The following is an 18147-nucleotide window of genomic DNA, read 5'->3' on the forward strand; positions in this document are numbered from 1 at the left end:
GGATGCATATAGATTGGGAATCAGCTGAAGAGACAGAGTAAACTCTTTCTGGGGATAAGGTCTCAAACATGTCACACAGCTTCATGGAATTATGGAAAAAGTAAGGACTTTATCAGAAAGGTGTGGGTTTAAAGCCCTGCATTGCACATCTTAGGCAAATCAAACTTTTTATTAAAAATTTATTTTAGTTTATTGGCTGCCTCCTGCATGCCCCTCCCTGGGGATGGAGCCTGCAACCCAGGCATGTGCCTTGACATGGAATCAAACTGTGATCTCTGTTCCTGGGTCGATGCTCACCCACTGAGCCACATCAGCCGGGCAAATCACACTTCCTGAGCCTTCAGGAGCCATGTCTCATCTCCACTGTCCTAAATGCCACAGAGCAGAGCTGGACTTGGTGGCATTCATCATCCTGAACTACTGTCCAGAGTAGGAGATGAGTCAAGAGAGAGCAGTTTTGACTAAATGGGCACGACTTTCTGCCAGAGGTATTCAGCCACTTTCCATTTCCCCATCCAGACCAGGAAATAGATGCAGGCCCTGCGTCTGCACCCTGTGGCCATGTCATGGAACCAACATCAGAGCTTTCCAGAAAATGAGGCTGGTCATCAGGTTGCTGAAAACAAGCAGATAAATAATTGATCAACTCAATCTGTGTCTCCAAAGATCACTGATAACAGTGAGCCTGCCATCCTCCTGTTTCAAGCAAGTGTGGGTCTCTAGCTAAGAATCAGGTGCAGCTGAGAGCCTTTTAGGTACTACTCCTCTCTGGTTGTATCTGAAGATCATGTGCAGCCCTAGCCGCTTGGCTCAGTGGATAGAACGGCGGCCCCCGAATGAAGGATCTAGAGCTTGATTCTGGTCAAAGGGCATATACCTCAGTTGCAGGCTTGATCCAGGCCCCGGTCAGGGAAAGTTGCAGGAGGCAACCAATCCATGTCTCTCTCACATTGATGTGGCTCTCCTTCTCCCTTCCACTCTCTCTAAAAATCAATGGAAAAATAGCCTCAGGTGAGGGTTAACAAAAATAAACAAACAAACAAATAAATAAAGATCATGTGCAGCTGCCTAGTTTATTCAAAGTTGTTCTCCATAATAAAGAGAATCCCCTCTTCACGCTCAGATACAGGCCACATCCCGTAGCTTCCCGTGTGTTTCACTGGGCCTCAGCCTTCCCCGCGGTTATTTTCTCATTCACAATACCTTTGTTCCTCTGAACCAGCCGAGCTTTTTCTTCTAGCTTCACTTTTCTTATAAAACTATCTTTATTAATTCGGTCTAGTGATACTCAAAGAATTCCAGAAAATGTCTCAAAAATTTTTGTAATAGGTCTGTACTGCACCTTTTTTGTTATTCTCAAGTGAATTTTGTTTGCCCTTATTTATCACTAGCAAAAATGTTGATTGTTTCTCACAAGCAGAAGCATGGTACCATTGAAAAGGCAGAAACTGTAGTCAAAATTTGTATTCCAGTTTCATTTCTGACAGTTACTGGCTAGAAGAGCATGAACAAAAAAATCCCCTAATAATTCATTTATTCAGTGCCTAGTTTGTACTAATTACTAAGCTAGGTGCTGGGAACACAAAGATGCTTAAAACACATTCTGTTCCTTTAAAAAAATGTTTTTATTATTTCAGAGAGAGGAAGGGAGAGAGAGAGACAGAAACATCAATAATGAGAGAGAATCATTGATCGGCTGCCTCCCCTCCCGAACTCCCCAGATTGGGGATTGATCCCAAAACCCAGGCATGTGCCCTGACCAGAATCAAACCTTAACCTCCTAGTTCATGGGTCGACGCTCAACCACTAAGCCACAACAGTGGGCCATTCTCTGTTCTTATGGAATTTCATTATCTAGCAATATAAATAGATAAGCATATAATACAGAGTGGTAAGTTCCATGAGAAAAGATTTACACAAGGCCCGGCCGGTTAAGTGTCGACCCATGAACCAAGAGGTCCCTGGATTGATTCCCGGTCAGGGCATGTGCCCAGGATGTGGGCTCAATCCCCAATAGGGGTATGTAGGAAGCAGCCCATCGACATTTCTACCTCTCTATCCCTCTCCCTCTCTAAAATCAATAAAAGCATAGTAAAAAAAAAAAAGAAAAAAAGATTTACACAAGGTATTATGGGAACTCAGAGATGAGACCTACTAGTACAGATCAGGGCTGGAAAGAGAAATCAGAAAACACTCCAGGAGGTGTCCCTGAGGGATTCTTAAAAGATGAGTAGGAGGAGCATATTCCAGACAGGGGGGGAATCTCTGGGGCAAAGGCATATTCAAAGTTCAATACTATTGGCAAGGAAGTTCCAAGTAAGGGGTGGGAAGATATGAACTGGAGGGCCAGGTCATGGAGAGGACATTATATTTAATATCTTGGGCTATCAGTGGTTATCAATGAGCATGCTGCAATATACTGAGTCATGAATTCTTTATAGGTATGCTGTTGAAGCTTGATCAGTGTGTAAAATATATTTCTATTTAGTCTTTTTTGATACATACAGGGTAGCACAAAAGTAGGTTTACAATAATGAGTTCAAGCAAGTTTATTCTTGTACTTTTATTGATCACTAGTGCCCTGGTGCACAGATTCGTGCACATTGAGAGGAAATTAATTAGGTGGCGGCCGGCCGGGCGGGACTGGGCGAGACAGGCCGGGCACGCCCTGGGACCAGCTTCCTGTGGTCCCTCCCCAGCCAGCTGCACCTGGGGCAGCGCTGGGGCTCGAAGGGCGTTTGCAGAGTGAGCGGGGTCCCTCCAGCAGGTGGGGATTGGGCTGAAACCAGCTCTCTGACATCCCCCGAGGGGTCCTGGATTTCGAGAAGGCAGTTCTCAGGTGACGTACCCCGAAATTGGGCTCCCTCCTCTCTGGTTCCTGGGTGTGTCCCCAGAGAACTACAGCTGCCAGGTCACGGCAGCTCAGCAGCTCCTGTATTGAGCATCTGCCCCTTGGTGGTCACTGCATGTCATAGCTACCAGTCAGATGGTCACTTAGCCTTTTATATAGATTGTATTATTTTCCACAGGAACACCTATAAATCTACTTTTGCCCCACCCTGTATTTTGATGTGCTGAGTTAAACTAAAATAAACCAGCAAGTAAGCAAAATGCAAGAGGTATAACATAACACCAGGCCAAAAAAAGGACGATGGCCCTGGCCAGTATGGCTCAGTTGGTGGAGTGTCATCCTGTCCTGTGCACTGAAAGGTCACTGCTTCGGCCTGTTAAGGGCGTGTAAGGGAGGCAAGTGATCAATGTTTCTCTTTCTTATTAATGTTTCTCCCTCTCCCTTCCTAAGGAAAAAAATTAAAAATATTAAAAAACAAGACTGTTTAGCGAAACATTTAAGGTCTTTGCTTTGTGACTATGAAAAAATATGTAGCTGAGTTAAGATTTCACCCATCAGCCCAGGAAGTGTGGCTAAATAGCATGAGCATCGTCCTATACACCAAAAGGTTGCTGGTCCAATTCCCCGTCAGGTCACATACCTGGATTGCAGGTTCGATCCCCAGTAGGGGTGTGTGCAGAAGGCAATAGATCGATGTTTCTCTATCACATCGATGTTTTTCTCTCTCTCTCCAAGCATGTCCTTGGATGAGGATTAAAAAAACAAAATTTTACCCATCACGGCTGGGAAAAAGTAGATGGACTCTCCTGCTGGTTTTGTCAGTTTTTCCCAAGTAGATGTGGCAAGGGCTTTCCCTCCTACCACACTGCTGCGCCACGGAAGAGGTTCACAGGGGAGAGTGTGGGCACAGTCAACAAAGCCCAGGACGCAGGCTGCGTTCCCACTGCTCACAAAGGCAAGGGCTCTGGGGTGGGAGGAACTTGGTGTGATTAGATATGGGGGGAGGGCAAACAGAAAAACAAAAACACCTCAGTTTAATATCTCCAAAATGTGTCCTCTCCTAGGAGTAGGCCATTGTGACCAATAGCATTGCTGCACTTGAGTGATAAAGGTGAATGTTACAAAAACCACAGACATATTCAGCTGCTAAGAACATGATATGACATAGCAATTTGCTGTCCTTACTGCTGGGGTGGGTGTGGTTAGTCATCGGGACAGGCCTGATGGTCAGTTGAGCAACTGAACCTTGTTCTAGTCATAACGCTCTAAAGAGGCTGCATGTGGGGCCGGCGTTTCGGTTTGGGGAGGCGAGGGAAGTAGATGAGAACTGTGTCCATGTTCAAGTCTCCTGTCCTGGGCTCCATAGTCACATTATGTAATATTCCAGTGTAAAACAGAAAACTGGTGATTATTAGTGTGAGAAATGGAGAAACAGTAGAAGCTGAGACATTTCAATGTGAATAAATTCTAAAGACTGAAATGAGAAAAAGAGTCAAAAGACCAATTAATCATTTAAAAGCTAATTCTGTTTTTAACTGCCAGATATTCTTAACCAATCTGAAACACTTTCTTTAACAATTTTCCCATATATCTACTTAGGATTCCTTGTATCTGCTCATCCCACACTATCAGCCTACACCCCTAAGGAGATTAATCCGAGGGTCAGCTTGGTGCATTCACACAGAAAAGAAGCAGATCTAAGTATCCAATTGGCTTGTGAGATGATAGGAAAAACCCCACCCCTTCTTTTCTCCATTCACACGATAAAGGAAGCAGAACGACAGCAAGTTTAAGTGAAATGTTTACATTTATATTGAAATATGCACTACAACAGAATGAGTTCACTGGTCAATGAAACTTTGCCAAAGCAGAATCACAGACTTGCCGGGGAGGTCCAGTCCGCGAGCAGCAGTGATCCCCAAGCAGGAACACCAACAAGAAGCTGGGAGGTCCCACTCCAAAAAGCCTTCTTTCAAGAGACCCCAACTCACTTCTCCCACATGCACCCACACAGACGTAGGAACGTGGACATGCCCACGATTTCAATGTTTTCAGTTTCTTCACTGCAATAAATATAAACTGGCAATGCTCATACACCACAGCACAAACAATATTTCAGGCTTTAGCGGACAACTGTAAACAGTGACTAGGCTGAAAAAATAAAGAAATTTGGAATTTAACAATGAGACAATTCGTAACAGCAGGGCATAAGCTACTCCAGATGTTTTGTGTAGGTTCAGGTTTTTGACAAAAGATATAGTCCAAAAAGGCCCATGACAGTCTAGAATATTATGGCAGCAAAACAACAGGTCCCAGATCATCCCTGGCAGTACATCTTTCACCAGCCACATTCAAGATGCGACCGCAGAAATCGTTATAGTGTCATCACCAGCTGCTACTTAATGTAGCAGGAATGGGTGGACAAAGGACTTAAAATTTGCTGATAGAGGAATAGAGTAATACCTCTGCAAAGTTGGCCCCTTAATCATAATGACAACTAGGACATTTCACCTGGACGGTGCATTAAATTTATATAGAGGAGGGAGGGAGGGAGGGGAGGAAGAAGGAGAGGGCGAGGGAAAAGGAGAGGGAGAGGGACAGAGAGAGAGAGAGAGAGATATCCAAAGACTAAGCATTAAGTTCTGTCACTGTAGCAAACCTGGATGTTGATGAAAGAAAAATACAGGGTATCCCCCCCAAAATATATACAAACTTTAACAGCTGATAGCTCAATTTTGAAAATGAAATGTATTTTAATACACACTGCCTTTATAATTATTCATTTTTGGTGACACCTAGATGAACACTTTTTGCCTAAGGCAGTGCTGGCAAGAAATGAAAGCGGACTCAATATCTGCACAGTAGCAATGGGGCAGACTTTTATTTACGAGGCTAGTGTTTCAAATACTACTGTTCGAATAGATCCGGTAAGTAGAAAATGCAGTGCTATCTCAGGTCTGTACACATGAGCACAAGAGCTGGAGGCCAGCACACACAGGGACTGAATCCTCTGCTGCTGGAGCACCCTCAGACTCCCACCCTCTGACAATCAGAAGACCTGGAAAGGAAACTGTCTTTTCACACAGAAAATTGTGGCTTAATTAGTTATTCTCCCTAGAACTTTACCCAAGCTAAGAAAAAAAAAAATCTGTCTTGAAAAATTCAAGAACCTGGGATACTAAAAATAAAAAGAAAATTTTAAAATAGTAAACAAGTTTAGTAAACACCATGTGTATTTTCTTTTGTTAATGAAGACATGATACATTCAGAAAAGTATGTATTTTTTTCTTAAAAAGACAAAAAACAATAAAATTCCTAGCAAGAGGCTTGACAAGAAAAGAACACATCAGCCCAAGCTCTATCCCTCAACCAGGACAGGCTTGGCACCAATCAGCACCCCTCCCCCAACCCCCACAGCACTGCTATCTGCCTGGCAAGCAGACATGAAACATACGTCTTAGTTACTAAACCAGAATGTTAAGCAAAATCACTGCAGAGCACATCTGGATGGGCTACTTCAATATCTACCTGGTCCAGTTTAAAATATGTTTGTAGATCCAGTTTGTATACATTTCATAGGTCTACTGAACAAAAACCATCCATTGTCCCATTGTTTTAAAATGGCAGTTCTTGTAGCTCAAACCATCTAATAAAGATGCTCTCTTGAAAGAAATTTTCAGAAGATTCATCAAGAAAAAATCCTGAAAGTTAGACAAGCCTAAGATGGGGGAGGGGGGGATCAAGTAGGATGTTCATTCTGAAGCTAATAAAGATGCTCTCTTGAAAGAAATTCTCAGAAGATTCATTAAGAAAAAATCCTGAAAGTTAGACAAGCCTAAGATAGGGGAGGGGGGGATCAAGTAGGATGTTCATTCTGAAGAATAGTTCCACTTGTTTCCCCATGAGAAAAGGCCAAACTTTTCTGGATTCATATAATTTAAAAACTAAGACAATACAAAAATAAAATATACACCTTAAGATACTACAAAACTTGAAATAATGTCAGGGCTTATGGAATGAAAAATAGAAGAGGTCTGATCTGATCCTCCCTCCCTCCCCCACACACACACCCAAGGGGGGCGGAAAAAAAAGGAAAGAAAGAAACTGTAGCAGGTTCTAAGGGAAGAGCAAACGGAACAAACCACTCTGAATCTGAATAGCACTACACAGACTCTAGCACAGAACACCACACAAGAATGAGCCACACATCAGAATATCATGAGAGTAACTGGCTGGGGACTTACACACCCAGCAACAGAGCTCCTAGGTAAGAAATGTGTTAAAGCTGGTAATATCAACAAGGACCCTCCAAAAAAGGAGCAAAGGCTGCATGCATGGGTCTATTACAGACATGATATTCAGCAGCATAAAAATAATACCCACCACAGAGTTCCCCAATTGGGGCAAAACCTATTCTTCACTGCTAAGCCTGGGAAAGATAAGACAGTGGAACAAACCCACTTGTAACTATAGCATCTCCCATATTTGAATGACAAGTATGTCCAATCTGATGTTATATGTTAAAACATTGAGAATACACGAATAAAGGAAAATAGAAACAAAAGGCTAAATTATGAACCTTAAAAACTAGAAAAAACCATGTTGTAAAGCCAAGTAGGTGTGATTCTGATCATTATTATATATGACATAATCCATAGAAAGAAAGGCCAAGAAAAGAATCTTCACTTTGTTCAGTACTTAGGCTTGATGTCATTCTAGGTAAAACAGTGATAATTCAATAAATGTGTCACACATACAACTAAAAAGTCCCCTTCTGGTTTCAAATGAATTTAAACAACCATCTTCCTTAACTAATTTTTCTCCTGTGTCAAACAAACCTATGTACAGGACCAGTTTCAATCCCTCCTCCCTTTCAAACACTAGATATGAACATCCAGGAACATTCTACAACGCAAAGTGCCTTAGGAAAGAGAAGGATTCCGTAGTGCCAGTGACATAACTGATCTCAGGAAGCGGGGATGCAATGAACACTGATGGGAGCCAGTCAGGCAATGGTGGTTTGCTTCTCCTCAGGAGTTTCCTCCAACAATTGCATGATCAGTTCATGGAGGGGTTTGCAGATCTTTGCGTAGCCCCCTCCTGTGAGATGCAGAAAATCAAACATGTCGTGGCAGGAGATGGCACCGTCCGAGTGCACGAAGCCCCCATCTGTATCCAGGAGCTGAACATTGGCAAGCTTTGGCAGGGAAACCTTGAGGAGCTGGTTCACCTTGGCATTTTTTTGCCTCAAAGGGTTGGGCTTCTCACCTCGAGGTAACAAACCCTGGGGCAGAGCAGAGAAGAACAAGATGAGAAGAGGCACTGCTCTTCTTATTTGGCACTTGCTACACCATTGATTTCTGAAACACTGGACCAGCTTTGGTTTGAATAAAAGTTCTCTGACCATCCCTTCTCAGTCTCTCCAGGAGTTCCTCTTCCTCTGCCTGTCCCTGAATCATTGATATTCTTATTCTCCTTGGCTCACTGTCCTTCCCAGTCTAAAAACTTTGGCCCAGATCTCTCCCTAGAGCTTCAGAACTACATACTGAACATCAGCTACAGAAGCAAACTTGAATGCTCCTGCGGCACTCCCAACTTAACAAGCCCAACTTCCCCCAAACTACGCTCCTTCTACATTCTTTATATCAACTGGTCATTCCAACACCCCTAAGTCTCTCACCCCTCATACCTTATCTATTTATCATTAGATTACTCAGCTTTTGTATCCTAAACATTTTCCTAATCCATTCTTTTTTCTCCATTCTGATTATATACACTGCTATGGCTAGTTGTTCACACCTCCATTAATGTAAAATCTCCTGACTGGTCTTTCTATGTCCAATGTTGTCTTTCCTTCACATCATTCTCAACAGTCACTAGAATGATCTCGCTCAAATACACACCTATTTGTTAATGCCACTTGGAACCTACATGAGAAACAGGTGGAACAAATGCTGTCTTGATAAATCAGAGACACAAAATATCTGGTAGGTTAAAACAGAGATGTGTCCTAAATTTGTTTTTAACTTATATGTTAATGATCTAAAATATGATTCTCAGATAAAGCAGGTATCTGTCCTTCTATAATAAATAAAAGCCTGGTCTTATATGATAAGAGGAAGGTTTTATCATCTCAAACTAGAAATGGCCTTTAAAAAACTATCAAATCTACTATAAAATTATTGTCAGACATCCCCAACCTTTTAGTTGGTTAATAGCTAATGATGACATCTATTTCTACTACAGAGTACAGTAAGAGGTCTTATTTCACAAAAATAAGATTTTTTGTGGGTATTCTATTAAAAGATAATTTTTATTATGCCCAGAGTAAGTACTTGTTCATGCCTGTTTTATATTTTTTTCAGCAAAATTTTGCGGCCTTGATTACCAATTTATTGTGTGATTGTATAGTTAGTTCCAAAAGAGAATCATGACTCTGCTACCCTCGTTCATCTTCTTCTATCCTTGTTAAGTGCCTCAAAATGCCACAGATGAGTCCTGGCCGTTGTGGCTCAGTTGGTTGGGCATCGTCCCATACACAGCAAGGTTGCTGGTTTGATTCCTGGTCAGGCTCAATCCCCAGGAGGGCGTGCAGGAGGCAGATCAATGTTTCACTCTCACATTGATGCTTCTCTCTCTCCCTCCTCCTTCCTTTTTCCTCTTAAAAAAAAAAAAAAAGTCACAGATGAGGTCATCCTAAACCAGTGATGGCGAACTCATTTTTTTGGTTGATTTTTCTTTGTTAAATGGCATTTAAATATATAAATATCAAAAATATAAATCTTTGTTTTACTATGGTTGCAAATATCAGAATTTTTTTATATGTGACACGGCCCCAGAGTTAAGTTAGGGTTTTTCAAAATGCTAACACGCCGAGCTCAAAAGATTCGCCATCTCTGTGTTAAAACAAACATAGCTCGTCGCTCTCTGGCACACTGGGTTCCTGGCTCCCCTGTGCCCATGTGGCTTATGGCCACCTGGGACTCCACACATGGACTAGTGGACTTTAATTAGCTTAAAGACTGAACTATACCTGGTTACAACCTGGAACAGAAGCTCTGGACACTGGCCCGATTTTCACTCTCTTGGAACCCTCGCTTTCCAGGACTAGCTTAACGGCATGGGATTTTGAAACCTGAGAGAAAGCTTCACTGGCAACTGCTTTGGGCCCCCTTCCCTGCTGCAGGGAGTCAATCTATCCCTCCATAAATGTTACTTCCACTTACAAAACAAAACCAAAAAAACCCACAAAAAATATTATGCTCCTAATCTCTTTACCATATAATAATGATTTTAATTGTTGCCTTTTCCAATTGCATATATACTTTTAAGTAGTTCTAAAGAAAAGATACATAGTTTATTCAAATTTTTCACTTAAATACATCTCAAATTGTTTTTATGCAGTTCTCATAATTGTCATATGATTAATGCTATTATATAAATGGCCTGTGCAATCATTCCCCCATGGGATTGACTGGTTAGGTTATTGCCAATGTTTTAGTGTTGTAGATAGAACCACTGTACATCAAATTTAAGTCTGATTGAACTAAAGAATATGTATGGAGGATTTATTCAACAACTTCATGCAATAAATATGTCCTAAGCAAGTACTATGTACTAGGCACTGTACTTCAGAACTCATTACTACAATATAATCCTTTCTGGAACAGAGCAAGCTATAAATAAGTAAATTAAATGACACGAAATACCACATAATAAAAATAATTTTTAAAAGACCTGGCACCTGGCCTGTGTGGCTCAGTGGTTGAGTGTCAACCTGTGAGTCAAGAGGTCATGGTTTGAGTCTCGGTGAGGGCACATGCCTGGGTTGCAGGCCCGACCCCCAGTGAGGGGAGGGCAGAAGGCAGCTGATCAATGATCCTCTCTCATCACTGATGTTTCTATTACTCTCTCCCTCTTCCTTCCTCTCTGAAATCAATAAAAATATATTTTCAGAAAACAAACTGGTTCCCCAGCATCTGTAAGATAAAATACAAACTCTTAACATGGCATACAAATTCCGAAATGACCTGGCTGTGGCCTCTTAACAATCCTAGTCTCACACTTTTCCACTGACAGCCCTGAAATTCTTCTAGCACCCTCACTCACTCACCCAACAAACACATACATGAAGTCTTTGATCATTTTCTTTTGTCCTCTGTAATGCCTTCTCTTTTTTCCAATCCCCGTTTGGAGACCAATTAATTCTTTAAAACTAAACTCAGACATCAACTTTATGTCTAAAACACAGCATTCTCTCCTTACTCCCATTAGTATACAGTGTGATAAATCTCTCTTTATACCACTGTCCACCCGCCAGGCTGTGAGCTCCTTGAGAAGTACTATGTCTTTTCAGTTTGGTGTGTGCAGGATGTAGGACAGTACTTTGCACATAGTAGTTCTCACATGTTAAAGCATACTTTTTTAGTTGGGCTAAGGACATCTACAGGTACACTTATCTATGAAACAGACGGTTGTTTGTCTCTGAGACCATGAAGACTCACTGCTTTAACTCTAAAAGGGTAGCACTTTCTGTTAAGGTTAAGACTATGAAGTACCCATTTTCTTAGTGATGGAATCTCAGATGTGTCAGAGAATTCAGAGATCCAATGACTACACCACCTTTAACATATTAACAGGGACACAGAACACACCACATCTAAACTAGTCCAAACTCAGGGCTAATAAAAAGAGACTCAGGACTAGGACAAGTCTCATATATAATTTAAAAAATTATTAGAAGACAGTTAAACAATTTTTAAAAAACAAGGCTACCTGAGACAACAAAGAGGGTTTCCACTTCTAAACAAGGATGACCAGATAAAAGATGACCCCAAAGCTGGTATGGGAATGATGAGACAGGTAAGACAATGGAAGATATCAGAAAAGCATTTCTCAGGAGTATCATAACCTGCTTCCACCTAAAGATCCTTATATTCATGAACCTCACATTTCTAAGATTCCTCACCTGAGCTAATTGCATCAAGGTCTCCACCCACCCAAAGACTACGTACCAATACAATGATTTTGGCCTGTGGCTGCCTTGTGTTGATAAGTTGTACGATGGCCTCGATTCCACCTGCTACTTCTTCTGCTGTATTTTCATGGTTGTTTGTTCCTACCCAGACAACAATGACCTATAATTTAGGGGGGAAGAAAAAGAGGGGTAAACACGCAGGAATAAAGGAACTTCTCAAATGGTACTGAGTAACTTCAATTGAGCAATCACCTTAAAACACTGAGTCACACCTCATATATATCAGGATAAATTCCCAGAAGGAAAATAAGAGAATTCTTTCATCATCATGGAGTTGGAAGCTAATCTCTTAAAGTCCAGAAACTCTACAGAAAACGTAACAAATTCAATGTCTAAAAATAAAACCTGTGCATGTCAAAAAAATTTAAATAAAATGAGATCTAAAAAATCTGGGGAAAAATATTTGTTACCTGTATCACAAAGTCTCCCTGACTAGAAGTACTAAAGTACCCAAGGGAGTGTACACAGCTACATTCAAGGAAGTCACTGGGGTGGAAGCTGAAGTTTTAACAAGGTTTTCTCTTTAAAAAAAAAAAATGTCTCTAGGTGTATGTCTATCACCTAGAGACATACATCTTACTTTTCCACACTATCACAAAAGAGAGGAACCTGGATGAATTTTCCTAATAGAGAGGCAAAGAGTAAAATAAAACTAAAGCAGCTGATATCAGTGGCTCAGCTTTGCTTCTTTCTTTGAGGTTGAAAAGAACATGGAAGATGTGTATAATGTGATAAGGTACTGGGTACATTTATGGTGCACCTTTGCTCACATCTGCTTCAAATCTGTTCTTCAGAAGATCTCGGAGGCGTTGATTACCAATTTGCTTATATGGTGAAACAGCTCCAAATCACTTCCGGAGGTGAATCTTGGCCCTGCTCCCATGGCCCACCTCTGAGCAGCTTACCCCACATACTGCCTCAGGTTCACAGACTTGCACACCTCATTAGCCACACCTTTCTCCCTATAGCTGAAGAGTGTAACAATTACAAATACCATTCAAGCACGTACACTGATTTCTTTCCTTTTTTTGGTTAATCCTCACCCAAGGATATTTTTTTCACGGAATTTTAGACAGAGTGGAAGAGAGGAAGAGAGACACAGAGAAACACTGATGTGAGAGAGACATCAATTGGTTGCCTCCCGTATGGGGATCGAGCCTGCAATCCAGGTACATGTCCTTGACAGGAATTGACCCTTCGGTCCTCGGTCCTCCATCCACTGAGCCAAACTGGCTAGGGCTGATTTCTTAAATGTTTATTTGGAATGTTCTTAAGAAATAACAATCATTCATCTTAGTGGGGCACGAACCAAAGAACAGTGAAATAGTGCTTTAAAGAAGCAACTTTTTTTACTACTAGTTTCAGACAATTTGACTATCTGAAAAAGACTCAAGATTAATGATATTCTTTCAAAAATAAGTTTCATTTCACCTTAGGTTTAATATTCTCCAGCTCTCCATTCTTTAGCCTCCATAAAACATGTCCTGTTGTATCTCCTCCAATTCCAAAATTCAGTGCATGGAGTGGGGAAAAAAGTTCTCGCCATATCTGAAGAGAGAAAAACTTGATTTATTTAAGCTAAAATTCGTGGGAAATAAAATCCCCCAATTGCAATTTGCTACAAGACCTGAAATAACAATCTCATTTTCTGCATTCACACACACACTGCAAGTGGTGTGCTACTCGGTGAAGGACTTGGAAGATGCTACTGTACAACTCAGCTCTCCGTGCAGCACTCAGTCTCAACTCAAGAAAGTCACAACTCAACCTGTTGCCCCTTAAGAGGTAGCAATACTTATAATTAAGTTGCCAATTGAATTAACTCTCCCTTCCCTTTATTCAATCATTTAAAGCAGTGGTTCTCAACCTTGGCTGCACATTAGAATCACCTGGGAATCTTTTTAAAATCCTGATTTCTGGGCCTCATCCTCCGGAAATTCTGTTTCTTTGTTACTAATGTTGTGGCCCCACCCCATAACAAAGAAACAGAATTTTTGGAGGATGAGGCCCAGAAATCAGGATTTTAAAAAGATTCCCAGGTGATTCTAATGTGCAGCCAAGGTTGAGAACCACTGAAAAGGAATAGGGTAAAATAGAAATACGAGATGAAGATATTTACAGTGCTGGAGCCAAAAAGAAATAAAGTTCTTCTCTTTTAAATTTCCCTTGGAAGAATGCCTAACCTTAATAAAATTATTTTTGGAACAGCTCACTAAGAAAATACATAAAATAAGAAAATGGTAAACCACAAATAGTAAGAATTGAGAATCATGACTAAGACAAATATAAATGAGCAAATACAAATAAGAAAATAGTAAAACACAAATAAGAATTGAAAATCATGACTAGGACAAATACAATAAATGTAATGTGAAGCTTCTTGGAAGCCAAGGCAAAAAAAAAGAAGTTTACTTATAAACAATGCCACCTTTTAGTTTCATTATGCCTAGCGCACGGAGCACCATTCTGCTACCTTCCACTCTGAGCTAGAGCTTTTCTAGGGTGTCAGCTCAGAATGCAAGTCCGTTATTGCTGCATGCATTTACATCAGTAGCCCACAGCACCCCATCACTTGCACTTTACCTCGTATTGCTGCATTAACTGCACCATGGAGTCCCCCACAAACAGCACATCGGGCTCTTTGTCTTTACAGTCCAGGACAAATCTGTTGTGCTGGTTGAAGAAGGAAAAATTAGAAACTGGCATTTCTTTCCCCGTGAGACTTCTTGGCCTAGATAGAACAGTTGTCCAACCAGTTACTCTGTTGCCCAACATTCATTGTGGTCTGTCCCTAAAGCTGATTCCTCTTGATTGGCAATAAACTAGTGGAACTTTCTTCCACTCTTACTATATTGATCATTCTGGTACGCTCAAGAAACTGAATTTTACTGAAACCAAAACTTAAAAAAAAAAATACATTTAACATGTTATTTTAAAAAATTTATCTTTCCTCAAGCTTTTAAAAGAAAATTTCAGATATACATGCAGAAAAGTTGAATACAATGAACATCTGTACATCTTCCAACTATAATCAATAACATTTTCCCATATTTGTTTTCTCTATATGTATTTGCTGAATCATTTGAAGGATTTTAAATATTTCAGCATGAATCTCCAAAGTGTAAAACCATTAAATTATCACATCTAAGAAAATGAACAATAATCCCATAATATCTAACATTCAGTCCATATTCAATCTTTCCAATTGTTCCGAGTTGGATTTCTATCTATCCAATCAATAAGCATATAATTTACTTGGATGCCTTTGAAAATGTCTGTTAACCCCAAACGTGAGACACTGGTAAACTAGGATTCAAGCCTTTTTCAGTCTAATCCAAGTTGATAAGCAGTGGTGATTTAGTCCTGAAATGCTTCTCTTTGTTCTGAAGGCACAAGACACTTTTCAAAGGATGTATGGATTTTACCCATCAGTGCTTCAAATTTTTATATTCGTCCCTGAAACAAACTTACATGATGGTTTAGGCAACAGGTCTCTAACCCAGTTCTAGGGAAAGGTCTGAATGCTGTTTCTTTTTCTCAAACTACCTTCAATTATGCTCTCCCTAGGAATTAAGCTAGAGTTACTATTTAAGTATATCTGCTGATAATACAGTGGCAGATGATACTGTGGTGAAACTGAGATATTCATTTGCTATAGGTGAAAATACAAAGTTACTTCTGGAAATAATTTGACAATTTATTAAAACAACTTCTCTTGCCCAGCTGGTGTGGCTCAGCAGTTGAGTATTGACCTGGGCACCAAGAGGTTGCTGGTTTGATTCCTGGTCAGGGCACATGCCTGGGTGGTGGGCTCGATCCCTAGTGGGGGTTGGGCAGGAAGCAGCTGATTGATGATGTTCCTCTCTCATCAATGTTTCTATTACTCTATCCCTTTTCCTTCCTGTCTCTCTAAAAATCAATTAAAAACATATTTTAAAAAACAACTTCTCTCTTAGGGTGACAGGATTTGGAATAGCTTTTTCTTTTCTCTAACATCCATATCTTGTGTAAATAAAATTTTTTAAAAATTACTATTGTTTCAATAAGTGTTTTTACTTAAAGGGATAAGATGAGCAAGAATAAAGTTGAGCTAGTGAGCAGGTACATGTTCACACCATGTCAACTCTCTACTGCATATACACTATATAGTTCCAACTACCTTTCAGTACCAATAAAAGAACATTTATAGCAGTGATGGCGAACCTATGACACACGTGTCAGAGGTGACACGCGAACTCATTTTTTTGGTTGATTTTTCTTTGTTAAATGGCATTTAAATATATAAAATAAATATCAAAAATATAAGTCTTTGTTTTACTATGGTTGCAAATATCAAAAAATTTCTATATGTGACACGGCACCAGAGTTAAGTTAGGGTTTTTCAAAATGCTGACACGCCGAGCTCAAAAGGTTTACCATCACTGATTTATAGCACGTCATGAAATTGAGGCTCTGCTGTTATAAAGGTTCTAGTATTCCACATTTTCTTTTTAAATATAAAAGTAATTGCAGTAAGTATGGAGAAATATAAAAGATCAAACAAAACAAAACACCTATAATCCTCCCATTGCAACCCATTGTAACTTCCTATTAAAGGGGCCCAACTTTTGGCTGGCACCCCAGAGACACTCAATAAATAGCATTTTTGGGTATTTTCACACCACATCCCTCCCTTTACATAGTAGAATAATTATGTATATACCTCCTTTGGGCACAACAGGTTGAGGACAGGAAAATCTGTTCAAATCCTAGCTTCTTATCCAGTGACTTTAAGCAAGTATCTGAATCTTATTTTTCACATCTGCTGGTAACTCTGTTTTAGAGTTGTGAAGATGAGAGTTCTATGAAAGGGGCCCAACTTTTGGCTGGCACCCCATATGCACTCAATAAATAGCAGACAATAGAATTGCACTTATACTAGAAGTATTTTTCTATGTAGCTATATGATTTTCAAAACCATAATTTATATATGTATACATGTATGTGTGTATTTTATTGATATTAGAGAGAGGAAGGGGAAGAGAGAGGTAGAAACATCGATGAGAGAAAAACATCAATGGGCTGCCTGCCTGCACACCTCCCACTGAGGATTGAGCCAGCAACCTGTGCATGTGCCCTGACCAGAAATTGAACCCTGACCTCCAAATCTGTTTTAATCTGTACTTTTTGAAAACAAAAATTAAACATTTCCTCTCATGTTTATTGAGATACTTACCTAGTGGTACCTTAAGGAGATATATATATGTGTGTGTGTGTGTGTGTGTATATATATATATATATGTATGTATGTATTTAAGTATATTTTAGAGAAGAAGGGAGAGGAAGAGAGTCAGAAACATCGATGAGAGAGGGGAAACCAAGATGGCGGCATAGGTAAACACCGGAAATTGCTGCCTCGCACAAATACTTCAAAAATACAACTAAAAGACAAAACGGACATCATCCAGAACTACAGGAAGGCTGGCTGAGTGGAAATTCTACAACTAGAAGGAAAGAGAAAAGCACACTGAGACTCAGAGGAGGTGCGGTGTGGAAGTAAAGTGCAGAGGTACGGAGGCGCACGTGGAAAGGGCTGGCAACTGAGGACACTGTTTTCTTTTTCAATCGGAAGGGAGTCTCAAGCTCCCGGCTGCTTTGAACTCCATTTCTAGGCGAGTCTCTGGGGACCCAGACTCATACGGGGAGAAACTGGACTGTCTGGCATCGGTCGGAACTCAAGGGCAGCTTTCTCTCAGAGGTGCTTGCAGCGATTACCGGGACACTGAGACCAGGGGCCTCTTAGGGTAGGGCTGAGGATCAGCCATAGCTGTTTGCTCCACCCTGTTGATTCCCTGAGACCCTGCCACACCCAAGCTGTGCACAGAGGCTTTTGCATATGAAAGGCCTGGCCCTATGCAATCTGAAAATTACCTAACAAACTGCAGCTGGGTCAGAGAGACCCAGAACTTCCAAAAGAAGGCCCAAGGCCCCACAGCAGCTTGCATTGCTTCACAGCTGGGCCTCATCTGGGCACCTCCAAACCCCAAACAAAGAAGAGGAATCTGCAGATCTCTCCATAGCTCCTGCTGGGTAGCCTCAGGCAGAGGCTAAATTAGCACCTCCTTAGAGATCCAAGAGCCAGTGTACCCAGTGGTCAGAGTGGGACCATCCAGATTACAACTCCTCAGATCCATAAGGGACACACTCAGGGGGCAGACTCAGTGAGCACCAAAGCCCCACTGAAGCAAGTCTTGCCCCAGAAGGGTATCTCCAGCACAGA

General features: G+C 40.8%; 1 protein-coding gene across 2 annotated transcripts in view; it reads right to left on the bottom strand.

The window, feature by feature from the left end:
- Positions 1–289: 289 nt before the first annotated feature.
- Positions 290–18147, bottom strand: part of PAFAH1B2 (platelet-activating factor acetylhydrolase 1b, catalytic subunit 2 (30kDa)) — a 40959-nt gene continuing 23101 nt past the window's right edge. Inside the window, exons 2-5 of one of the 2 annotated variants that reach the window (XM_014539351.1) lie at positions 14472–14561; positions 13320–13436; positions 11866–11988; positions 290–616 (exon numbers count right to left, since the gene is read on the bottom strand). In XM_014539351.1, coding sequence (XP_014394837.1) covers positions 341–616; positions 11866–11988; positions 13320–13436; positions 14472–14561 — 606 coding nt within the window. In that variant the 3' untranslated portion in view covers positions 290–340. Of the gene's footprint in view, positions 617–7466; positions 8136–11865; positions 11989–13319; positions 13437–14471; positions 14562–18147 lie in introns of those variants that run through there. The other variant, XM_014539355.1, reaches the window with a different exon arrangement.

The sequence above is a fragment of the Myotis brandtii genome, unplaced genomic scaffold (assembly GCF_000412655.1).
Source record: "Myotis brandtii unplaced genomic scaffold, ASM41265v1 scaffold105, whole genome shotgun sequence".
Taxonomy (NCBI): domain Eukaryota; kingdom Metazoa; phylum Chordata; class Mammalia; order Chiroptera; family Vespertilionidae; genus Myotis; species Myotis brandtii.